The 27,025-nt window shown below is 36.0% G+C and overlaps 1 protein-coding gene across 4 annotated transcripts in view; it reads right to left on the bottom strand.

The window, feature by feature from the left end:
* Positions 1 to 27,025, bottom strand: part of LOC145295994 (hydrocephalus-inducing protein-like) — an 865,028-nt gene that overhangs the window by 497,516 nt on the left and 340,487 nt on the right. For all 4 annotated transcript variants that reach the window (XM_080141978.1, XM_080141990.1, XM_080142009.1 and 1 more), the window contains exons 26-32: positions 24,055 to 24,192; positions 9,806 to 10,102; positions 8,216 to 8,430; positions 7,217 to 7,481; positions 5,779 to 5,973; positions 3,096 to 3,236; positions 2,083 to 2,322 (exon numbers count right to left, since the gene is read on the bottom strand). In XM_080141978.1, coding sequence (XP_079998104.1) covers positions 2,083 to 2,322; positions 3,096 to 3,236; positions 5,779 to 5,973; positions 7,217 to 7,481; positions 8,216 to 8,430; positions 9,806 to 10,102; positions 24,055 to 24,192 — 1,491 coding nt within the window. The remainder of the gene's footprint in view (positions 1 to 2,082; positions 2,323 to 3,095; positions 3,237 to 5,778; positions 5,974 to 7,216; positions 7,482 to 8,215; positions 8,431 to 9,805; positions 10,103 to 24,054; positions 24,193 to 27,025) is intronic.

The raw sequence follows: 27,025 nt of genomic DNA, 5'->3' as shown, positions 1-27,025 counted from the left end.
CAGAAGTAGTGACACTAACGACATGGCCACAATGGCACATGTCTCTATCTGTGTCTGTGTTTGTTGTTTTTATTATGTAAATTGATTTGCTCCCTGGCTGCCAACCACACTAGAATCGATGCAATCAGAAGGACAGCATGTCATAATGTATTTAGAGTAAAGCAGTTGGAGAAGGAGGTATGCTTTCACACCAGACATTAAAAAAAAGATCAACAATACTGTAAGAAATGAATATGAAAAAAAAGAAAAATTTGTCTGTATATCACCCTAATGAAGGCTTATTTAGATTTAAATAAATAATTCATTTTATTTGAAAAGAATATCCTGTATCATATCATTTGCTTTTTAAATGATTTTAAAATTTTCTCACTATATCAATGCACATGTCATAGTATTATTCCATTCAATATTGATGCATAGAAGTGCATCTGATTAAGACTATGAAAATAAAAACATTTTCTTCAATATCATAAGAAATTGTCGATTTTTGGCAAAGTTGTAAGATCTTGACAATGAAAAAAGAAAGAAAAACAAGAAAAAATTGGTATTTTCAACAGAAAATGTGGGTATACAGAATTTTCGAAAAAATAAAATTATTTATTTAAGATAATTCATTTTATTAAAAAATAAAAAAAAGTCTTGCATCATGTTATCTGATTTCTAAATGATTTAAATTGTTTCTGATTATTTTAATGTTTATTACATTCAATATTATTACATTCAATAAATATATCTGTGCGTGAGGTCGCCAAACTAATCAAGAACCTTGATTCCAGTAAAGCAATTGGCCCAGACGGCATTCCAGTTATAGTGTTGAAAAAGCTTCAACCAGAACTTGCCCCCATACTTACCAAACTGTTTAAGCGTTGCCTTAAGGAGAAGTGCTTTCCAACACCCTGGAAAACCTCATCAGAATGCCCTGTATTTAAGAATTCAGGTTAGTCTGTGCCTAAATCAAAATGTAGATTCCATGAACAAAGTCTTTTTTTCTGAGAAGTGCACGCCTGTGGAATTCTCTTCCATTTGCCTGTTTCCCACCTGACTACAACTTGGATGTCTTCAAATCCAACATAAAAAATTCCTGATTAACCGCCCCCCCCCTAAGTAAGACACTTTATCAAATCTCCAATACCATCTATTACTATGATATTGTCCCATTGATTATTGTACACACAATAACCCTTATCCCCAAGTGGCTTCTGGGCCTTGATAAGTGGTGATCCCTCATGTAAAAAAAAAACAAAAAAACAAGACATTTTTGGTTTAAGTAATTCAGATGCTTGTCATTTACAACAGAATAACATGTTTTCACTTTGCTCATTTTTTATTCAAATTCTTGTTTCCTATTATTTTATATTCATTTCTTTTTTGTATTCTATTTTTTTGAATCTAAGTTTTGCATTACAATTTAATGTCATTCTGTCTTCATACAATACTAATACTTCAATTCTGCTTCTGCTGATACTTAGCAAACAGATACCCATACAACGTAAATAAGCCCATTTTCCAACTACACATTTCACATACATGCATAAACAGGATAACAGTATGAACAGGAATCAAGTATATATCTATACATTCTGTTAAGAATTTATCCTTTCATGTACATATGTAAAGATTGTACTCTACTCGCAGAAAACGTATACTTTATAAATTTGTGTTTCCAATTTAGATTCACTTGTTAAAAAAACAGTTGTCATCTTGTTTACATTATCAATAATAACAATGCCTAAGAATTGATGAGCACAGGTTTGATCATGCTCTGATGATACCTGGGACTAACTCCTTGATTGTATGCTCATGTATAAGTCTCAGTGCTGAGAAATATTATGAGAAAGGAAGAAAGTTTGAATATGATTGGATGCTCCTGCCCCAATTTAGAATCATGGGGTCGCCACTGTACATAAGTTAGATGCTTGCATTCATTTAAATATAAACTGAATTACATCCCCTTAGAGTTACATATAGACGGATAGCATTATATGCATATAGATGTTAAATGCAAGAAACACAACCCATGTCTTATTTTATTAGAGATGGCTGTAAAATGTGTGCGAATGAGAATGTGATATTTGTTCTTACCTTTTCCTCTTCTAAGTAATGTGTATCAAAGTCCGCACTGTAGAATTCAATTGGAAAGTCACATGGATTCTTGACAGTCACCTCTTTCTCATCTCCACAACTATATGGCAAGATTGGCCCATAATTAATCATCTCTTCCATAAAGATCAACTTTTGTTCCAATCCTTTTCCTTTGCACAACAACATAACACGATTGCAACTCTGGCTGAGTCGGATCGTTATCCGTCCTTCATAAACTTTCTGCAGGTAAAAACATGTCAATGTAAGTTTCTCTTTATTACCACCCTTGCAACTAACACATATAACCATAAGTAACTATATAATTATATTTAAACATGAATAAATGCAACATGGAAGAAATATGCAACTAATAAACAGTACACTTGATGGAGCTCAATGCACTTTTTAGAGCACAACTCTAACAGAACATGAGTAATGGTGGTTCCGATTTGTTTAGTAAATTCAATGATGCTGTGAGGTTTTGTTGAGTAGACTTTGTCTTTGAGAACCTTTTACACGAAAAAAGTTGAGAGGGGTCAAATTTAGCAAGTGAGGCAACCATTTCAACAGTCCATTCCTGTCAATCGACTGACCATAGTAAAATGGATACTTCTGGTAGTGAGACTCCAATTTAGAAACTTTTGGGAGTGTGAAATCAATGTGTAGTTACAATTATTCTCTGGTTCATTCTGATCCAGAGTGATAATATTTGTCAGGTTTATATTTATGGTAAAACAGAACCAATTGTGCATAAACTATTGTATTTACAAAATATACATCTACAAAACATATTACTAATTTACAAACCATCCATAAACCATCCATAAATGTGAGGGTACAATATCAAATAACTAATAACAGCATTTTACAGCAGGTCAACCCTTGTTGACCTGCTGTAAAATGCAACCAAACCACCAATCAAAACATTATACAAAGATTATTAATATCAGATAAAAATTAATATTTCAAGCATTATGCTGTGATAATAATCAAGTTCCAACTCAAACCCTTACCTCTTCAGTTGGCATAAATTTCACTTGGACATTGAGTCTCTGTTCAGGAACTAAGACGCCAGATGATGGTAAGATTTCAAAATTTTTCATATATGTCAAATTTGTTTTCAGTTTCTTGCTTGGAACATTTTCATTACTTGGCTAAAATGGAGATAGAATCTGCATATACTATTAATATTACATTTTTATAATGTCAACTATTTAAATGACAGAAATAAATACTGTAGCTGTCTTTACTTTTTTGTGTGTACGTCCATTCACTTGCTCATCTCTTCACCTGTTTCTGATTGCCTCTAATATATGTCTCTCACTCCAACACATACTTCATTGGTAGTTTCAAGTGTCACCTTCAAAAAATCCTTTAATCTCATGCTAATCGCAATCAGTTCACAAAGTTTAATGAAGACGCCTTCCTCCCTCTTTGAACACTTTCTTTATTATATAGATCGAAGAAAAAGAAGGTATGATTTTGAATTATGATTATTGAATAGTCATTACTTTGTACTGTATTATAGGTAACTCGAAAGGATTGATTCAACTGGCTGTACTTTTACAAAATACAATGAAAAGAAATACTAAATACATAACAAAATACAATGAAAAGAAATACTAAATACATAACAAAATACAATGAAAAGAAATACTAAATACATAACAAAATACAATGAAAAGAAATACTAAATACATAACAAAATACAATGAAAAGAAATACTAAATACATAACAAAATACAATGAAAAGAAATACTAAATACATAACAAAATACAATGAAAAGAAATACTAAATACATAACAAAATACAATGAAAAGAAATACTAAATACATAACAAAATACAATGAAAAGAAATACTAAATACATAACAAAATACAATGAAAAGAAATACTAAATACATAACAAAATACAATGAAAAGAAATACTAAATACATAACAAAATACAATGAAAAGAAATACTAAATACATAACAAAATACAATGAAAAGAAATACTAAATACATAACAAAATACAATGAAAAGAAATACTAAATACATAACAAAATACAATGAAAAGAAATACTAAATACATAACAAAATACAATGAAAAGAAATACTAAATACATAACAAAATACAATGAAAAGAAATACTAAATACATAACAAAATACAATGAAAAGAAATACTAAATACATAACAAAATACAATGAAAAGAAATACTAAATACATAACAAAATACAATGAAAAGAAATACTAAATACATAACAAAATACAATGAAAAGAAATACTAAATACATAACAAATAAAATAATCAAACAATGTAACAAAGATGTGCACAAATAAACAGATTTTAGATAAATTCAAACAATTTAGTTGGCAAAAAAGCTTACCAAAATAACACAAATTAAATGTTTCACTTCAAGCAATGTAGTTAAAAACTGGCTTACTAAAAGTGTTAATCACTTAAAATATAAGTTCAATTCAATATGATGCCATCTTAAAATACATAAATAAAGTATACACTTCAAATATAATAGGCTTTAGATATATCAAGCACTAGTATTCAGATATGATTGTTATCTATGGTAGCACATCTAAGACCATAAATGATCAAGTTCTCTCCGATTTTCTCTCCTCTGATCTTGAGCAAGTGGTACAATGGGGAAAGAGGTGGCTTGTTACTTTTAATGCATCTAAAACCAAGCTTTTATCTTTAAGGCCGCTGGAAAAATAGTGGGGTCCTTCTATCAATCCAGTAGATATCTCACTGCTGATGCAATTCTCTATCTACATAAGAGCCAGGTACATCCAAGGATGGAATACTGTTGCCACATCTGGGCAGGAGCTGCTAGAAAGGACTTATCCTGCCTTGATAGAGTTCAAAATAGACTTTGTAGCATCGTAGGAGATGTCCTTTTCTCTTCGCTGCAACCTCTTTCTCACAGAGGAGATGTTGTGAGTTTGTCTTTGCTTTATTGTTATTTTCATGGCAAGTGCTCGACTGCACGCCTATGGAATTGTCTTCCGTTTTCCTGCTTTCCAGCTGACTACAATATGGTTGTCTTCAAGTCTAACATAAACAAGCCTTGATAAGTAGTGATGCCTTTCTAAAAAAAAGGAAAAAAAGGATATCTGTACTTACCTAAATTCATACTGTTATTCAGAAAGAAGTTTGGCAAAATCATGGACTATTGCTAAATTGATCAAAGATTCAAAGATTTTCACAAAGAACTGGAATCGATTGATATAATTTTATAGGTGAGTTCTTTTACCAGAATTCTTGAACATTGTTACCACAATGGTAATTTTCTAGCTATCAGGGAAACAACACTTGGTAAAGCATTTGCTGAACAGTTTAGAGAGGACAAGGATCAGCTTTTCTTTATTCCTATAACAGGGATAAGATCAGGTCTTACAAAAAGATGAATATATTTATTACTAATATTTGTGTTTTTTTTTGTATATATATATATATTTCTTAATTATAATCATACTCTGTTTTTAATAGCAAGCATTTCCACTCTGAATTTTTTTTCATGATTGTTTTCCTTAGATTAGACTGCCTTTCAGGGCTGACGAGCTCAACCTACCCAGGTTTGGAATAGGAGTTCTTCTCTCTTTAAAATATGAATAAATAAAAACAAATCCAACACATACAATACATAGAGCAATACTGATTCAGTTAATAAGCGATAAATGATACCATGATAATTACCTCTTTCTTTTTCGTTTCTGGTGGGACTGAGCTCCATTCACAAGGCACTTGCCGATGATTATAAAGTTGGACTGTGATCATTTTACATTCACCACATTTGACATTTCCAAATTCTAATAAATTATCCATCACTGTCAAATCAGGCATAGTCACTTTTGCAGAAAGACGAACTACAACCTGAGGACCATTCACAATCTGGAAAAGTAAAAACAACTCTATATTTATTAATGGCATTTAATAAATGTTTACTTTCATGTCGTATGATATGCTAGCAGATGCATTAGCTATTAAAATTAGAATAAATAAATACACATTAAACTATTTGGTGCTATTGAATGATGAAACACAATACTTACTAAGTACTTTGATTTATCTGTTTACAGCATTTCGTTTATTGTAAGTTATCTATTAAAAATGACTTACTGAATTCAACTTCCAATTCTTTCGATAGTGGGAAATTGCATTTCCCTTTCTTTCCAAAACAAATGATACATAAGAAATAAAACAAACATTCTCCAGTTTTCTTGTCAAACAGATGTGGCTAATGTCAACCTGTGCTGATTGCTTTTTCTCACTTTCTCATGCCTTCATTCTTGCACAAATGTGAACAGGTGGCAGTGTGCATTCACTCACTACACAGACTGTAATCATCTGCTTGTTGTACTTGTCTGAAGTCAGTGCTCAGTTTCCACATTGGTTGCGCTGTTAGTTGTGCAGTCTTAGTTATTGCTGCAATTGAAAAATTCTTCAAACAAAATTACAACTGCAGTTTTAAACAAATAACAAATTTTGTTGAAGCATGTTACAATGATACTTGTTTTCTTTTAGCCTGACCAAATTAAAACATTAGTTCAACCAACCCAATCTATTAGTAAAGAGCCCCGGGACAAAACTGTTTGTGAGAGCCACACTAATGCTAACTGATCGTGACACCTCAGAAAAAACAACTGACTTTAAGACACATAACCAGCTAACTTCCTTCCCCTTCCTATTTGCTGGAATATACATAGATATTCCAATCCTTTGTGGCTAATTTGCTGGCCATTTATAGACATAAACATAGGGGGTCCTGTATCAACCAGAAAATTATTTTTTCAAATATTTTGCTCTTAGCATGAACCCCATTTAAAGAAATACTTTTTCAAGTAAAATTCTGAATGGTAAACACTGCAGACTAGGAATATTTCGAATTTTGTGTATAATTTCTATACCCTTGATTAAATATTTCTTCCACAGATAGCCTGTTAGTTATATGCATTACAAACATGCAACCGCCTATCCATATTTATACAAATATCAGTCATGTTTTGCTGTAATAGATCATTGTGTAGTATCTGTGGAGTGTAAATACAAACATCCTACCTGATAAAATACAATCTGATTAGCATGAAACTTCAGTGAGACAAAAAAGATTATAAAAAAAGAAAAACAAACTTACATTAATTAGAATCATTGTTTCAACTGCTCCAAGAAGAAGGTCGGCTCCTCGTGGATTAAACGTCACATTAAAAGAGACTGTTTCATCAGGTGGAAGTTGTTTCACATGACTAAGGTCGACTTTGAAACCCCACGCTGCCAGATGACTGTGTTCCATTTTAAAAGATAGCGGCTCATGCCCATAATTTTTGATGGTCACAGTTTGTGTACGGATCACACCCAACACAACAAAACCAAAGTCAAGTTCATATGAAGGTAGTCGAGGCCTGATAGATGAGAAAACACAAAATGTCACATTTAAAAAAAATATTAAATAGAAAGATGACTGAAACAGTAACTTTACTAAGAAATAGATACAACCTCTGTCTACAAATATGTATTAGTAAAAATATTTATATACATTTCCTATATATTTATATTAATGTATTAGTAAAAATATTTATATACATTTCCTATATATTTATATTAATGTATTAGTAAAAATATTTATATACATTTCCTATATATTTATATTAATGTATTAGTAAAAATATTTATATACATTTCCTATATATTTATATTAATGTATTAGTAAAAATATTTATATACATTTCCTATATATTTATATTAATGTATTAGTAAAAATATTTATATACATTTCCTATATATTTATATTAATGTATTAGTAAAAATATTTATATATAGATGAGTTATCTCTACATGGTCTTATGTCTTAATGCTGCTCTCATTTGATCATCCTTTTCTCAATTGGTGACTTAACATAGGACTCTCTTAAATCATTATACATTATAAACTATCAATATTGCTATCTATGCATAAGTTTACACAATATTAAACTTCAGCCTTCTAGTATTGTGTATTCCATCTTGGAGAGAGATAATGAGAGTGTGATCATGCATGAACCTGTAAATGAATCAACGGAATGAATAGAGAATGTGACATAGGGATCAAGAAAGAATGAATAATCTCAAGTTTGTAAATAACATGTTTCTTTAATTACCTTGCTTTCCATTTTTTGATAGAATCTCTCTGATTCCGTGATGGACCAATGGCAGATATCGAAGACATTGACTGATTGTGAACAAACTCTGGCTTTTCTAACAAGTCAGATGCAAAGTAGCATTCATTCTCTTTGTTTGTAGCATACAGCATAACAGCAAGTCGATCGATTTCTTTCTCCAGTTCTTCCTTGTTATCAGAATATTCTGAAGAGGTCTTAACACAAGAAGAATATTTACATTTGTGTGTATTTAGGAGACATTCGTTTATTTAAGTAAACATTGTTAAAGACAGGATTCTTCTGCATAATTTACCTTTTTTATTTGTTAAATTTTTCGAATGATCTGATAAAATCAGAAATATTCATATATGTCCCATATGTTTTGCAATTCTACAATAAATCATCTTCATACAACAAAAATGAATGAACAAAAAAAAAAACTGCAGAAAAGAAGTGGATTTCAAACAGCACACACACACACACACACACACACACACACACACACACACACACACACACATATATATATTAGAGGCCTGGCAAGTCCACAGGGGAGACAACCAAGCAAAAGAAACACTAAGTAAAATTCATCTCAAAGCAGCAAAACTGAAGCTGGACTGCTAAGATACTATATATACATATATGTAAGCAAATTTAGGCATATTTTATTGGTTAGAAAATACAGTTTCTTTTTTACCAATTGTCATAAAATATTAACCATAGAATAGTATTATAATTTCCAAGAAGCCTTCAAATTTTCATGTAGTTTTGTCATGTAGTTTTCATTTTCAGTTTTCATGTAGTTTTTTTAATTTGGCTACCAGTATATATATATATATATATATATATATATATATATATATATATATATATATATATATATATGTTCATCCATAGATATACCACCTTTTTTTGGCAATTTTATAAGTTCCAAATCTCAGTGACTATTGGTCAGAATTTAACAAATTAAAGCTTGTTGGAAATGTAATAAGCTGAATTGTGTAGTGCGCTATGTGACATTTGCTCTTAAGGTCGTACATAAAGGGTATCATCCATCATCCAAAGCCTATTTTTTGTACTTTTTGTAACCTTTTAGAAATAAGCAACCAACTATTAGATATTAGATGTGTGTATATATCTATGGATATATACACACGCACACACATACATATATATATATATATATTATAGAAGTTCCGATAAACATGATACCTGATAAACACAGACCAAAAGCAAATTTTCTTAAATTTTAATTATAAACCCGAACTCACTGGCCTTTTTCAGTCAGATTTGATCTATGAGTATGTTTCTGAGAGAAATTTGCATTTCCTAATATTTTTATTAGGAGTTTTAGACAAAATAATGATTAAGAAAAATCAGAGAAAATTTCTCTATCTGGATCAAATATACATGTGTGTGTGTGTGTGTGTGTGTGTGTGTGTGTGTGTGTGTGTGTGTGTGTGTGTGTGTGTGTGTGTGTGTGTGTGTGAAAGAGAGAGAGAGAGAGAAGAAGAGAGAGGGAGTGTTCTTTCTATTTTCATAATTATCATTGTAACTGATTTTCAAATCATTAAATCAAAATCTGCTAACCTGGAGAGTCTCTTGGTCTTTTTTTAAAATGTCTTCTTTACCAGTCACACAAGGAATATTGGTAGCTTTTAAGAGATTCTTTTTTGCCATTTCCATGACTTGATTATAGAATCCATCTCCGATGTCAAAACGTGGTAGATCCAAGGACATGTATGGGAAAGTGCCAACACCAAGCAGTTTAATGACTTCGTGTTTAAAGTGCGTAATTTGAATACTGAAACTGGATGAAAACTCTTCTGGGATTCCAGGCAGGTACTTAACTGTCAAGACTTTGTTCTCCCCTGCTTTGATGTAGCCCTGCAACATGATGCAAAGAATATGTAAAAGCGAAAATGTATGTATGTATGTATGCATGTATGTGCGTGTGTCTGCTAAAAACTTTTGACAAACACAACAAAAATTAACAAACTTGGTATCATATTAAAGCCCCACCCTCCGGATGATAAATATCGAAAAATTAGCCCAAAAGAACCATCAGAAGTGGGTCAGCTGATCGATTTTCTGCAGTGGGGGGGGGGGCAAAAAAGTAACATTTTAATGATATTCATACGTAATTTAATAAACGCTGAGTGATGTCACGTGACCCTGACGTAAGCAAGCTGTAATGGCGATAGGTTTATGAAAACATTGAATAGAGACTTTTGTTATCGGTAAAAAATACACATCATACACATCAAAATACAAAAATTTCACGTTAGGAGAACGTTACCAAAGTTTTAGTACGTTAAAAATAATTAGATATGATAGTTAAACGAAAAATAACAAGCAAAAAATGTGAAGTAAAAAAAAAAAATACGCTTACAAAAAATATTAACCATCAATGTTTTTACTAAAAAAAAAAAAAACAAAGCGAGACGCCATTTTCCTTTTTAGTAACACTCTTTAGGGTAAGGAAGACGAAGTGAGAGACAGAGACAGAGAGAGAGACACGCAAACAGAGAGAGAGAGAGAGAGTGAAAGAGAGACAGAGAGAGAGAGACAGATGTCTAGACAGGAAAGGAGATTCGTTTTACTGCGTTTTAAAATGTAAATAAACAAACATATAAGAGTGATTGTATTTGATCACATCCCAGGCCTATATCCTCCTTATTTTCGAGTAACGTTTGTTCCTACAAAAATGATGAGACCGCTTGAATTCTAGGAACAGATACTACACTTTGATCTTAGCCAAAAGACCAAGTAACCATCTTATACAGCTTAATTTTCTCCCGAGCATTATCTCCTATTAAAAAAAGATGCATAATTTATATTTACTTGGTGGAGTGGGGGAAGGTTGAAACCGCTTTAATTCTAAGAACAGATACTACACTTTGAGATATTAAATCTTTTATTCATGTTAAAAAAATACAGTCAAAATCAACGATGAACAAAAAACTTAGGCACATGGCCAACTCAAAAGGGGGGATTGTGGGGGTCGTTGGTCATCCTTGTCACTCCAGAACTAAACAAAGTCAAAAGTTTCTCCCAGCTAGTATCGTCTTTCACCATAATACCGCATTCACCCTTTCATATTGGGGGACGTCCTACTTAACTCCCAGTTTTTAAAACATTTTTTATTGACGTGTAAAAACAAAAAAGATAACAATAAAATGGTACAATAATTCATTTGTGTCGAGGGCGGGGGAAGAAAAAACAAAAGGTGATTAGTAGGACCCTCCCAACCCCGTCTAGTTGATAGACTGTCCGTTCCACTAGGTTTGTAAAAGGAACCTCGCTTCTACGGGTCAGTCTCTAGGTGGGGATGCCCTCTAGATGGGGTTGAATGGAGAAAAGAAAATTTTTTTGTGGGTAAGGGATGGAGGTTAGTTTGTATTTCTTTTTCTCCAAGATGGGTAAAATTTAGAGGAAGGGGTGAAAAACAAAAATTGCAGGTAAGAGGGGATGGGGATCTTGGAGGCTTCCTAATCGAAGAGGGATGGAACACATACTCAGCTAACTGAGAGGCTACTTGTTTAATTTTACTTTACAGAACTGCGCGTTCCACACCTAGGCGGGGGAACACGTATTCAAATTTGGCTCCTCTTCGTACACACAGACTTGCCACATGTATCCATCTTCTGTCAAATGCCGCGCGATGCAGCCTTCTTCTATCACATCTGATCTTCACCTGTAGTTGGTGTTTAAAGAAAGTGATCAGATCTTGATCAGAAAAAGACAATACCCCCCGGCAACCTTGCAGACGCGACGTCCAAATCACCATTCTCGCCACGGCCAGGATCGTAACGTAGACCATTTGTCTTTCCCGGTCCCACGGCGGTCTCACGTTGTCCACAACATTGGATACAGTAATTGGGCGAGGATGCTCAGGATCGATGCGAGCTGTCACTCTGCTGACATACAACCAGTACTGGCGGAGTTCGCGGCAATCGAAGAAAGCGTGATCCGTAGTTTCTACGGCCGTTGTCCCACAACGGGGACAATCAGGCGACTCCAAAAACCCGGAACTGTATTGTATGTTGTTGAGTGGAAGTGCATTTCGGGCCAATCGCCAGGTCAGAGAGAACTCCAAATTGTTCAGATGACTCGAACCTGGCGCCCAGCTCCACGCGGAGCGGATCTCACTCTGCTGCCACCCCAAACGCGCGCATAGCGGGTTGTCGGCGGCCCCCTTCACTAGATCCCTGTGGAGTTCCCTACGGGTAGCAGTCACAAGGTCACTGGACCTTGGTAGTCGTTTTAGCGCGGCTCGGCACTCTTTCATATAGGCAGATTCTTCCCGCGGCGGTCGAGAACGAGGTCAGGGAAGGCGGCAGTAACCACGGGGTGCCACGGTTGGTCCTCCTGCATATAGTGGCTCAGGAAGGCCAGCCTCTCAGCATCTCGATGACACTTCAAGGCATTCCCAAGCCTCCCTCACACGGACGTTGAATACAGACCTGTCTGCTCACCCAGTGTCTTCTTCTGTCCCAAAGAAGCGAGGACAAGAGTTCGACAAGAGCTTTTAGGTGTTGTGCAGGCAGGGGAAGTACGGCCAGTCGGTAAAGGATGAGAGGAAAGACGTAAGTGGCACACGCCTCAGCTCTACCCTTTAAGGAAAGTTTTCTAGGAAGCCACGAATTGACTGCAGCCTCCACCTTTGACCGTACCTCCAACCGATTCTTGTCAAGCTGGAGACCCGGTCCGAACCACATGCCGAGGATCCGGACCGGGCCATCTGTCCAGCTGAAGGGCGCCGGGAGGTTTGCGTTGCCACTCCATGCGCCTAACCGCAGTCCTACCGACTTGTTGTGGTTTATCTTGGCCCCCATGATTCTTTCGTACTGTGTGAGTGCCTCCGACACGACCTCAATGTCTCTGAAGCCCGACACGAAGACCGTGACATCATCGGCGAACGCGGATACCTTGGCAGCTGAGCCGCCAGGCAGAGCCATTCCGTGCAGGGCCGAATTTGCCTCCCCATGTCTCAGCTTGCGGAGAAGAGGCTCCAAAGCCAGGACATAAAGCAGGGGCGACAGCGGACAACCCTGACGAACCGACCGAGAGATAACAAAGGGTTTCGAGCGCTTTCCGTTGACTTGCACGACAGCCATGAGCTGTCGATACATTATGGAGATCCACTTGCAAAATTTTGGTTTAAAACCGGCGGCCTCTAATACAGATGCCAGGAAACGATGGTCGATCCTATCGAAAGCTTTGGACTGATCTAAGTTGATCAGCGCGGCTTCCGTGTCGTCATCTATTCCCCCCTCTAGGATCGTGCGGATCAGGTGCAAGTTGTTCTGAATCGATCTCCCCTTCACAGCGTAGTTCTGTTCCGGTTCAACCAACTCGTCGATAACAACCTGCAGCCGATTCGACAGGACCTTGGCCAAAATCTTCAACTCTGTGTTTAGCAGAGTTATGGGCCTGTAGTCGTCTAACTCTTCCCCTCCATGCCCGTCACCTTTCTTCAGCAATGTGATCACTCCCTTGGTCACCTGCCCTGGGATGGATCCCTGAGCAAACCAATGGTTGAATATATCCGTCAGAAGAGGCAGAAACATGGGCGACAGCCTCAAGTACAGTTCGTATGGCAGACCATCAAGTCCTAGCGATCTGTCACAGCTGACCTGCTTCAGCGCAGTAAAGACCTCCCGCTCCATCACCCGGCCCTCGCAACCAGCCGCTCTAGCCGCCTCGAGGCGGGGAGAGTCGGCCAAATAGTCGCTAAACTCAAGGACCGGAAGATCGGGCTGCTGCGTAAAACGCTCCTCAAAATGTTCTCGAAACCCCTCGCAGATCTCCCGAGTCGATTCCAGGGTGCGTCCATCCGGATGTTTGACTTTCGCAATGTATTTGTCCGAGCCATGCCTAGAAACCTCACAGCGCACGTCTGCATCAGAATTGACTGCTTCGTTGCCTATCTTTCTAAGCCTAGCTCTAACTACTTGGCGTTCGTAACGCTCGCTAGTCTCGCATAGCAGGTCCTGCTTAGCTAGTTCCTGACTAACCCTATCACCCTCCCCCGTAGCCTGGGCTAGTTTCTGCTCTAGCTGCTTCTTCGTCTTGGCCAAGTGCAAGGCGCTGGGCATACTTGATGGAGAAGCTTCTGATCTTGGCTTTGAGACCTAACCACCACTTACTCCCGGTAACCGCCCCCACTAGTGCCTTTTTAATCAATTCTCTTAACTGATCTTGGAAGTCTTGTATCTCCAGAAGGGAGGTGTTTAACTTCCAGTACCCCGCTAACTTAGGCCTATTTCCTAGCTTCAGCTGGGCCATAACTAATTTATGGTCCGTCTGGCCTAGCCAAGTGAACGTGGGACAGGATAGGAAGTCTACTTCGCCTCTCCTAACTAACATCCTGTCCAAATAGGTATTTGGACAGGAGGAAATGCTATTGGTCCACGTCCACATTTCCTGCCCTTGATGCTCGACCCGAAACCTGTCGACCAGTCCGCATCTAGCCATCAGATCAGCCAGGCTGGACTCGCACCTCTCCAACCCTCTAGCTCCGCCTCCTACCTTATCTATGTTGGGGTCTAAGATGGCATTCCAATCCCCCATTAGCACTACCCGCTTCCGACAATCTACAAACACGTCAAGCTGACTGAAGAATGAGACCCTCTCATGAGCGGTGCTGGGCGCATGAACCGCAATCACCCGAAACACAGAATCTTTTACGGCAACATCTGCCACGACCAGCCTGCCCTCCGCATCCCTATGGACAACGTCGACCGTCGCGGAAACAGTACGTTTAACTAGCAAGGATACTCCCTTCCCTTGCGGACTGCCATATGCTGAGAAAACCTCAAAGTCTCGGGCCAGCACCTGACAGTCCACAGAGGAAACGAAATGCGTCTCCTGAATCGCAGCAACATCCACTCCCAGAGACAAGAGGTCGTGCCGGAGGCGAGCCGCCCAGCCCGATGATCTCAAGCCCCTTGCATTCAGACTAGCCAAATTCAAAGCAATGGTACCTACTTTAAGGTGTGTTACACTCAGCTCCGAAGTCAGTCGGGGAAAGGACACCGACGTTGTGTGCAATGCTCAAGGTGGTCAGGTTTTTCATGTCCTGACCTTCTCTCACAATGCCGCTGACATCCAAAGGGTATGTCAATTTAAGGGCCCTATAGAGTGACGGATGGACCAACACTGGGACCCTTCCCTTGCATTGTTTTGCGAGTTCCTCAAGGGAAGGGTCATTTTTCCTAATCAGTTCAATTCCCGGACCAGCCCCTTCAGCGGCCTCCAGCATTGTCCACACGTTGGTTTTGCAGGCCTCAGGAAGCCTGATGAAAGTTGTTAGCCGTGGGGCGTCCGGGAAATTAGAGGGGACATTAACGTCTTTTCCCCTTATCTGTTGGCAGTCCAGCAGAGGTTTTAAATTTTTTCTCTGCTGGTGTGGTAAGCCCATTGCCACAGACAGGGGGTCTACAAAATAAAGTTCCTCTCTCGTTTCGAGGGCGAGAGTCCCTGTTGGAGTGAGTCCGTAAGTGGGAGAATCTGAAGGGTCTCTCCCCCTCCCGGGTTCATTCTTTTCTTTCTGGGATGGCGGCTCAATTTGCATTGGTGTGGGGACGAGTGGCTGTGTGGTGTCTGGTATTGGTGTTGGTGCGATGTCTGGTGTTGGTGCAGTGTCTGGTGTTGGTGCGGTGTCTGATGTTGGTGTTGGTGAAGTGTCTAGTGTTGGTGCAGTATGTAGTATGGGGGTGGAAGTGGGTTGTGTTGTTGTTAGAGGTGGTGTATGCTCACAGGGAGTGGGGGCTGCCTTTTCTTCCCCTTTCCTTTTTTTGCTTTTCCTTTTTATTCTTTTGAATGAACCGGGGAGTGGTGAGGTTGAGTTTCTCTCCCTCTCACTAGCAGATTCATCCTCAGAGGAACAGTGTTTTCTTCGCTTGGTCCCCGTCTCAATTGGTGTGGGGACCGTTGGTTGTTGCTGCTCCTCTAATTGCTGTTTCTCTGGTTGATGCTGCTGTTTTTGTTGTTGCCGCTGTTTTCGTGGCATTGGTTGTGGAATTGGCCGCGGCAGCTGATGTTGTTAGTTTGGCTGCTGCTGCTGTGTCTGCTGCCGTGGCTGTTGCTGCGGCTGTTGTGGAGGCTGCTGTTGTTGTTGTTGCTGCCTCGGTTGTTGGGTTGGTGGTGGGACGGTGGCAGATGGGATTGTGGGCTTCCGTTTCCGCCTCATTACCGTGATCCATTCCTCCCCCTTGGCCTCCTGTGTAGTTTTGGGTTTCCTCGGTGCTGGGGTTGGTGCTCCAGTTGCAGGAGTTGTGACAGCCTGTTTGGACACTGGTGCTGTCTCAGAGGTTGGGACCGCCTTAAGTGTTATTCGAGTAGGAGTTGACCTTTGAGGGAAGCTCTTGGCCATGTGACCCTGCTTTTGGCAGAACCAGCAGTGCGGACGACGCCCCTCCACCACTACTGTCATAGTTGCCTCCTTAAATGTCAGCTGTGCTGGTATCGCCTGGAAGCCTTCTTTCTTTAACCTCATAGCCACAGTGTAGCTGCCCAAGTGCATGCCGGTTTTCGACCGCACTGGGGTTATTTTTTCCACCTCGCCGAACTGTGTGAAGAAGGATCCCAGGATTTCTGCTGATATTTGCATAGGTACATTGAATACCTGCACCCGGGTCCTTGTCCTGCCCTGGTATTCGGGCTTTAGTTTTATTCTCCCATACTTAATTTCCTGTAGGGAGAGTCTCTCCGCATCTTCCTTGGTGGATAGGAGGATGTCCCACATGGCGTAGCTCCTCTGGTACAGGTATAGTACCGGGATGTTTAGCTTGTGTAGGAGCCCCGCCATGTCTTCCTTTTTCATCCCTAGGAGGCGGTTTTCCGGCATATCTGAGATGATGTGGGAGAGGACTCTGTCTTCGATTGCCTCCCAAGCGCCTGGCACTGGTTTAATTTCTGCCCCCTCTATGTATTGTCTGTACTTGGTCAAGTACAAGTCTCTATACTCTTGAGGGGACAGTTGCTTCTCTACAGTCTTCCCCCATGCCAACCCTCTTGTTGGTGTTGAATCTTTGGTGAGGTTGGACTGTTTTTGCTGTTCCTTTGCGGAAGGGTTGCTATTTTGAGGGGCATTTCCCTTTCCGCTTTCCTTTGGGACCGACTCTCCCTGCTCTATACTTCTTCCAGGAAATACTTCCCTTTTTGGGGAGTCGGCCTCCTGGGGAGCATTGTCCTCTTTATTGTCCTTGGGAGCTTTTGCCCCTTTTGTTTTGGGGAGGTCTAGGCTGTATGCCCCCTCGTTTTCTTGATTTGCTCCCCTTTTGGGGCAGTAGCCCTCCTGGGGAGCACTGTCTCTCTTATCGTCCTTTGGGGCTACTGCCTCTTGATTTTTGTTGTCAGAGCGGGATGCCCTGTCCAACATTGTTTTTTCTCCCCTTTGTGGGGAGTCGCCCTCTTGGGGTGCTGCTGGTGAGTTTTCTCCCTTCTGGGGGGCGTCGTTCGGTTTAGTGTCCGGGCGGTATGCCCCGTTGCTTGTTGCTTCCCCTGTTGGGGAGTCGTCCTCTTGGGGAGCAGTTTTTCTTGTGGTAGCCCCCTGGCGGAGGGTATCTGTATTGGCGGTCCCCGGGCTGGGGGTGTCCATTTTTGAAAAAAGCTCTCTCTTCCCTGTATTCAAATTCACCAAAATGAGTGACGTGGAGTCGGCGTCCAAAGTGGGGAGCCGACTTTGGCGCCAAAAAAAAGTGGCGCCAAAGGCGGCAAGAGGGGAGATAGAACTGAGAGAGGGAGTGGGAAGTTAAATGTGAGTTATTTGATCGGTGTGTTTATAATGAAATAACCAGCAAGACAATGTCTCAAAGTTATTGTTTAGCAAGAGGAGAGGGGATTATGTGGGTTAAATAATGAAAAACGATTGTCAAAATTAGTAACATATCTAAGAATTATGAAAAATAATAAAATGTGAGTTATTTGATTGGGGGGTTTTCATGATATAACCAGATACAATGTCTCAAAGTTATTATTTTAGCTAGAGGAGAGGGGATTATGTGGGTTAAATCATGAAAAACGATTGTCGAAATTAGTATAATATCCAAGAATTATGAACAGTTATTAAATGTAAGTTATTTGATTGGTGTGTTTATAATGAAGTAAACAGTCCAGATATTGTCTGAAAGTTAGTATTTTAGTAAGAGGGGATCGATTATGCGGATTAAATCACAAACAATGTCGAAATTAGTAACATATCCAAGAATTATGAAAAATGATTAAATGTGAGTTATTTGATTGGTGTGTTAGTAATGAAATAGACAGGCTAGAAGATGTATCAATTTTGTTATTTTTGTAAGAGGAACGGGATCGTGTATGTTAATGAGGGGGGGGCGATTATTTGGGTTACTTTATTAAAAATAATTCTCAAAATTAATAACATATCCAAGAATTATGAAAAATGGTCAAATGTGAGTAACTTCATAGGTGTGTTTGTAATGAAAGAAAACAGCCATACAATGTATGAAAGTTATTATTTTAGTAATAGGAGGTGGCGATAATGTGGATTAACTCAGTAAAAGTTATTGTCGAAATTAGTAACATATCCAAGAATTATGAAAAATGAAGTTTTAGTTATTTGATTGGTGTGTTTATAATGGAATAAACAGCCCAGTCAAGATAGCAAATTTATGATTTTAATAGGAATTGGGCGATTATATGTGCGCACTCATTAAAATTGATTGTCGAAATTCATAACATATCCAAGAATTATGAAAAATGATGAAATGTGAGGTATTTTATTGATGTGTTTGTAATGAAATAAATAGCTTAGAAATGTCTCAAAGGTATTATGTTAGTAAGAGGAGAGGGATTATGTGATTGAACTCAGAAAAAAATGACGTTTGAAATTAACAACATATCCAAAAATTATGAAAAATGATGAAATGTGAGTTATTTGATTGGTATATTCATAATGAAGTAGACATACCAGACAATTTATGAAAGTTATTATTTTAGCAAGAGGTGGCGATTATTTGGGTTACTTCATTAAAAATAATCGTCGAAATTAGTAACATATCCAGGAATTATGAAAAATGATATGATGTGAGTTACTTTGTTGGTGGGTTTGTAATGAAATAACCAGCCATACAATGCCTAAAAGTTATTATGTTAGTGATAGAAGGGGGCGATAATGTGGATTTACTCATAAAAAATGATAGCAGGAATTAGTAACATACCATAGCCTATGTATCAATGTTTTTATTTTAGTAAGAGTGGAGGCGATAATGTAAGTTAAATCATGTGACATGGTTGTTGAAATTAGTAACATATCAAAAAATTATGAAAAATGATTAAATGTGAGTTATTTTGATGGTGTGTTTGTAATGAAAAACCAGCCAAGACAATGTCTTTACGTTATTATTTTAGACAGGTGAGCGACAATGTGGGTTAAATTGTCGAAATGTGTAACAATCCAAGAATTATGGGATTCAACGAGATACGTCAACATATATACATACAGATTACTAGGAGTCACCCTGGATTCAATGAGATACATGCAAATGTATGCAAACAGAATACATGGTAACCTGGGATGTAATGAGATATATGCAAATATATACTAGCAGAATACTTGGCGTTGCCTTGGATTGAATTAGATTGATTGAAATATATATGAACAAAATACCTTGCGTTGCCCAGGATTTCATGAGATTGATTGAGATATATACTAGCAAAACACCCAGCGTTGCCCGGGATTGAATGAAATAGGTGAGAATATATATTAGCAAAATACCTGGCATCGCTTGGGATTTGATGAGATAAATGTGTTGCATATTACCTGTCCTTGCATATACATGCTGTAAATTACCTACCCTAGGTAAGATACAATTATTTCATATGTGTAATACCCGTCTTATGTAGGTAAAATATTCTTTTGCTCGAAATAGCAAATGATACATAAACATACAAAATTCCTCTCTCATAAGAATAATAAATATATTACAAAACCAAATTAATTTTTTCATTGTTTATACGGTCCCGAGCAACGCTGGGTAGCCCCACTAGTAAATGTATAAATGACTAAGTTGCATTCTGCTTCTCTTCATATTGGTATCATTCTTCATTTTTAATCTCTATCACACATTATCTCTCTTTCTCTCTCTCTCTCACACACACACACACACACACACACACACACAAAATAAAGGGTTTTTAATATCTATTTCCTCTGAGCACATGGAACCCTGAGTATCGATTTTTTATACAGAAGTTCCATGCATAAGTTTTCTCTCTAACACATAATCAGGCATGTTCTTGTCATAGTTTGTTATCCTCCTTTTCCCCTGATGTAGTGTGACAAAAGTGAACTGACTGAGTTGATTAAGACAAAAATGACCAAGTAAAGGACCTTCCACTTCAGTCAATGGTTGCTCGCGTTAGCTTGGTGAACTGAAAACATAAAATTTGTGTTCAAACTATTGTGCATAGCATGTTCAGCATCTATTCAATCAAGATGATTGAATAGATGCTTTATGTTCACATATCCTCACAATCTAGGCAATGTTGTGTATCACTGTTAATTGTTCTACATTGTTATTATTAATATTTATTGACATTCAAAACTTGAAATTTCTATCATATTTTAATATTGAACTCCAGAGAGTTGCTGAGAAAATTGTTCTCAAATGGAAATATTCTATTTCCAACCATGAAAGAAATCAAAACATTCTCACTTTAATGTAATTTACATGCTGATGACGTGCATCACCTCCTCCATCACAAAATTAATTCTTGTTAACCTCAAATGAAGTCAGAGATGAATATAAATACGAGCATGAAGTTTTACTCTAGAAAAGTTGTATTTTATGTTGGTACATGACTGTTTTCAGTTGCATCACTTAACAAATAGACATCACATATCTCTATGTGTGTGTGTGTGTGTGTGTGTGTGTGTGTGTGTGTGTGTGTGTGTGTGTGTGTGTGTGTGTGTGTGTGTGTGTGTGTGTGTGTGTTATTTTCCTATGGAATCTGAAAAGGATGGGCCGATTTTTTAAAAAATTTCACACAATGTGGCCTAAAATGTGTCTGGGAGTGATTTTAGATAAAAATGGAATTGAAATGCCTCTGATAAGTATTGAAAATCAATAATCCATAATCGAAAAATCCAATTAAAGAAGGAACAGTCCGATTTTCAATAAAGTTAAAATGTATATAAAACCTAACATCATATGTGTATTTGAGAAGTTTTATCATCACACAAGAAGAAGGGACATATAAAACTACAACAGTAGGTTCTTTGATAAGACATGGGTGCATTCTAAATAAACGTTTTTGTTTAGAACACAATGGAGCCATTATATTTAACTTATGCATTTTAAACTTTGATTCTTTTATTCAAGCCATTACATAAAAATATTTTTATAAAATCAACAGTTGGCTCTTTGATAAGACAGAGATACGTTCGAAATAAATGTTTCTGTTTAGGACATAATTGAATCAGGATATTGGACTTTTGAATTTTAAACTTTAATTCAAGTCATTATATAAAAATAATCTTATAAAATCAACAGTAGCTTCTCTACAGTGTAATGTAGACTACAATGTTTTATGAACTTAATCACTGTGAGGAGGCATGTGGAGCTTCCTCCCAGTGCACCACAGTGGGTCTCCAACTAGAGCAGGTTATCAATTGAAAATAGTATTTTATCGGTATGTCAGGACTTAGTTTGAAAAAGCATTTCATTGATATGTCACAAAGTTGGAAATAGTATTTTATTGGTATATAATACTAAGGTATTTTATTGGTATATAATACTAAGGTATTTTATTGGTAAATAATACTAAGGTTTGAAATAGCTTTTTATTGGTATATAATACTAAGGTATTTTATTGGTATATAATACTAAGGTATTTTATTGGTAAATAATACTAAGGTTTGAAATAGCATTTTATTGGTATATAATACTAAGGTTTGAAATAGCATTTTATTGGTATATAATACTAAGGTTTGAAATAGCATTTTATTGGTATATAATACTAAGGTTTGAAACAGCATTTTATTGGTATATAATACTAAGGTTTGAAATAGCATTTTATTGGTATATAATACTAAGGTTTGAAATAGCATCTTATTGGTATATAATACTAAGGTTTGAAATAGCATTTTATTGGTATATAATACTAAGGTTTGAAATAGCATTTTATTGGTATATAATACTAAGGCTTGAAATAGCATTTTATTGATATATAATACTAAGGTTTGAAATAGCATTTTATTGGTATATAATACTAAGGTTTGAAATAGCATTTTATTGATATATAATACTAAGGTTTGAAATAGCATTTCATTGGTATATAATACTAAGGTTTGAAATAGCATTTTATTGGTATATAATACTAAGGTTTGAAATAGCATTTTATTGGTATATAATACTAAGGTTTGAAATAGCATTTTATTGGTATATAATACTAAGGTTTGAAATAGCATTTTATTGATATATAATACTAAGGTTTGAAATAGCATTTTATTGGTATAAAATACTAAGGTTTGAAATAGCATTTTATTGATATATAATACTAAGGTTTGAAATAGCATTTTATTGGTATATAATACTAAGGTTTGAAATAGCATTTTATTGGTATATAATACTAAGGTTTGAAATAGCATTTTATTGGTATATAATACTAAGGTTTGAAATAGCATTTTATTGATATATAATACTAAGGTTTGAAATAGCATTTTATTGGTATATAATACTAAGGTTTGAAATAGCATTTTATCGCATATCACACATTTCAGTAATAGGTCACTCATTTTATTGCTATATCATGCTTAAGTTGAAAACAGCATCACATTGGTTTGTAACACATAAGAGGAAAACAGAATTAGTATATCATGCTTAAGTTGGAAAAAGCATTTTAATGGTATGTACCACTTCAGTTGAAAATAGCATTTTTATTGACGTGTCACCTTCACGTTAAAAATAACATATTATTTGTATGTCACGCTTAAGCTGAAAATAGTATTTTATTTAGATGTCACGCTTGCTTTGTAAATAGCATTTAATTGGTATGTCATGCTTAACTTTGAAAAAGCATTTTCTGTGCATATCACACTTAAGTTGAAAATAGCATTTAATTGGTATGTCATGCTTAAATTTGAAAAAGCATTTTCTTTGCATATCACACTTAAGTTGAAAATAGCATTTAATTGGTATGTCATGCTTAACTTTCAAATATCATTTTTAACTTATTTCATGCAATCTTCTGTAATCGTCATGACACAAATCGAGAAACTTATTGTATTAGAAGAAACGTGAACCTGTCTAAGGAAAATGCTATGATTGGGTTTTATTTAGAATGAAATCAAAGCAAATTTCAACTATACCGTACTTTAGGGTAAGTGCATCAAATCTGGGGATAATTGCACCAACTAAAAAAAGTGCTCTTTATATGTGTGGTTGCCAAAAGAGCACTTTTAGGTAGTTGGCGGAATTACCTTGGACTTGGCACAATTACCCCAAAGTATGGTAATCAATTTAAATAAAAAGAAATTTTTATTTAATGCTAATATTTGACTGATTCTAATAATAAATAATAGAACTAATGTATGCATTTATTATCAAAATAAAAAAAACTGTTTGAACAATATGATCAAAGTAGGTTTTTTATAAAACAATAAAGGTTTTCGTCCTGTTGGACTTTCATAAAATTCTTGAATAATACGAAAAGCTGCCTGTATCATTTCATAAAGACAACATGTTATGAAATAAAACGTTGCATTCAAATTTTGTATCAAATTAGAATGCAAGATTATGAACTCTTATATTATATGAATGCAGCTGAATATCTTTTCTCATTCAAATCATCAATTAGGTTATACTTACAGAACTTGGAACCACAATTGGAGTGCCAGGTATAATTTTGTTCGTTTCATTGCAATCACAGTCAATAGTATAAAAATCGAATCCTACAAGACTTGTGTTGTTCAGGCTTATCATTGCCTCAGCTACTTGATCATATCGCTGTTCACAACGCAAAAATAAAGAAACAATACAAAAATAAAGAAACAACGCAAAAATATACATCAGAAAAATTAATGCAAAAATAAAGATACATCAGAAAAATTAATTTATTATAAAAGGACTTGTTAAAACACTCAAAAAGAGACTTGTATAAGGAAATATTTAAAAAGAGATTAGACAATGCATTGTAGATGCGTTATTGACAGCTCCCATAAATCTTGCTTTTCCTAATTTGCTCCTCAATCCTTATTTAGAATAAGTGATTTTTTTTACAAAGGGAGAAGAAAAAGCTGTATTGTAGGTTAGCAGTGTTTTTGCATGAGAAGTCGCCTGAGATGTCAGAAATTTTCTATTTTTATGTCTATCCTTGTAGCCATGTCACTAATAAGAAGGTAAACGTTTTAACTAGGTTTACATTATCTGCTTGATAGTCAGAGAGACCGTCCTATCAGCAGGTGCAAAGTACTGGGGCTGCTGTATTGCCATTTGGTGAATGGATTCTGGACCATGCAGTAACTTCTGGAGGAGCTTCTCAATGCCATATTAATATGGCATCGAGAAGCCCCTCCAGAAGCTATGGCTTTACCTACAAAAAAAAAATTTCTTTGTTTCTTTATGAACCGATTATTATAAATTTGAGAATATATATTCTTGGTAACTCGGTAGTAATATGAGCAAATTATTATTTTTGATTTCTAAACTTTACCATTTACAGAGTAGACTGAGCCAAACCCACACCCACTTCCTCCCAAAAAATTTAATTTCCTTAACTAATGAACAGACCATTATGAATTTTTGAATATATGTTCTAGGAAATAAGGTAATTAACATTATATTTTTTATAAATGTAAACATTTAGAGGCTGCATATATTTTTTAACTTCTTAAGATTTCTATGAATTATGAAATTAGAAATGTATATTTTTGGCAACATGATAAGTAACTTGTGCACATTATTTTATTACATAATTTACCATTTATTGAGTGTGCCACCTGTTTTGGACTTGCACCCTCCTCTCTCCCCACCACTCCAAAAAATTTAAGACTTTTAAAATAAGTTAGATATAAAAAAAATTTAAAGAAAAAAATTGTTCTACATCAAATTTTAATTATATTAAGTGATACATTTTTAAAAAGATTGGTGCGCCACTGTGAGCACCAATAATATGAATGTGCTTGGGAGAATTTCTAAACTACTGAACTTATTATGAATTATGGAGTATGTATTATAGGTAACAGAGTGTGTAATGTGAGGGTTATTTATTTAAGTGATACGATTTGGGGTAGGTACAAAAGAAATCCTACCATATTCCCTAAGCATTAAAATCTTACACTAACACTATATTTATTACTTATAATTATTATTATTTATTTGAAATTTCACACAAATGCACTTAATATGTCTGGGAGTGTTCTTATGTAGGTTTTGTATCGAAATGTGTCTGCTAAGTATCAAATACCGAAAAATTCCAATTGACGAAGGAAGTTCTATTTTGACCAAAGTTAACACTTTTATACAACTTAATATCACATGTGCAGTTGAGAAGCTTTAGCATACCATATACAAAAAGTTGCAACTGTAGATTCTTTTATAAGACGGAATGTTTCTTTGTAGAGCACATTTGAACTATGACATTTAACTTTTGTACAACTTTTGCACTCAAGTGATTATATGAAAATAATTTCATAAAATCAACAGTTGTTTTTTGATAAGACAAAGGCATATTCGAAATGAATTTTCCAATTTAAACTATGGGAGGGTGGAACATTTGTTAATCCTCATTCAATCCCGGACAACGTCAGTTCTCCTTGCTAGTATATATATATATATATATATATATATATATATATATATATATATATATATATATATATATATAAAGAGAAAAAGAGAGAGAGAAACAGAGTAGGTTGAGATAAATAAAAAGCACATTATTTATATCAGTTTCAAGAATGCAACAAATATTTAGCATACAATCATTTCTAAGACGATCTGGAATATTTTATTTTATGTTTTCGGAAATTCCAAAAAATGCATTCAGCACCCCTCAAAACATCACATATAGAAGTCAAACAAAAAAACATTGAATTTTATTACTTTTAAAGAAACATATATCTAATTATTATAGTGTTTTTGTAAAACATGCACGTATATAATTTTATGTAATCCTATTTAGAGCATCAATAATAATAATAATATGGAAAAGTGCACACTGCTGATTATGAGAAGAATAGAACTGGAGACAATGGGAGGTATTGAACTACCAAACTAACAGGACACGAGGACACTTGGCAAACATGACAACTACAAAGATTTGAGAGTTCTGAAAGCAGACACCATCAGAGTAACAGAAATGAAAGCGAAAATTGGAAAGGAATACCTCAGAACAAGAAAACTCCTGTGAACGAAATTGTATAGTTGGAATTTAATAAAAGGTATAAACATATGGGCAGTATCACTAGTAATGAGGTTGAACCAAAAAAGAACTGAGGCATCTCAACCAAAAGACCATGCACAATGCATTACACCCAAAGAATGATGCTGACCAACTCTATGAAAAAAGGAAAGATGAAGGAAGAAAACTGGTTTGTACAGAAGACTGTGTGAATGACACAAAAAGAATTAGAAAAATATTTAACACAGAAAGGATAATCATTGTAGCAAGAGACACTCTAAAAATGAACATGATGGAGAACAAAGAGACAAAGGATTAGACAAAAAAAAAGAAAAATGGGAAGGAAAACAACTACACAGATGTTTCATTAGGATGAGAAGAGATGAGACTCATAAAAACACTTGGACATGGCTGTGAAAAAGACACCTAAACAGAGAA

This window comes from Euprymna scolopes, chromosome 2, assembly GCF_053919585.1.
Source record: "Euprymna scolopes isolate OS-2025 chromosome 2, ASM5391958v1, whole genome shotgun sequence".
Classification (NCBI taxonomy): domain Eukaryota; kingdom Metazoa; phylum Mollusca; class Cephalopoda; order Sepiida; family Sepiolidae; genus Euprymna; species Euprymna scolopes.
The sequence above is the reverse complement of the archived record's forward strand: the minus strand, read 5'-3'. Positions and strand labels throughout refer to the sequence as shown.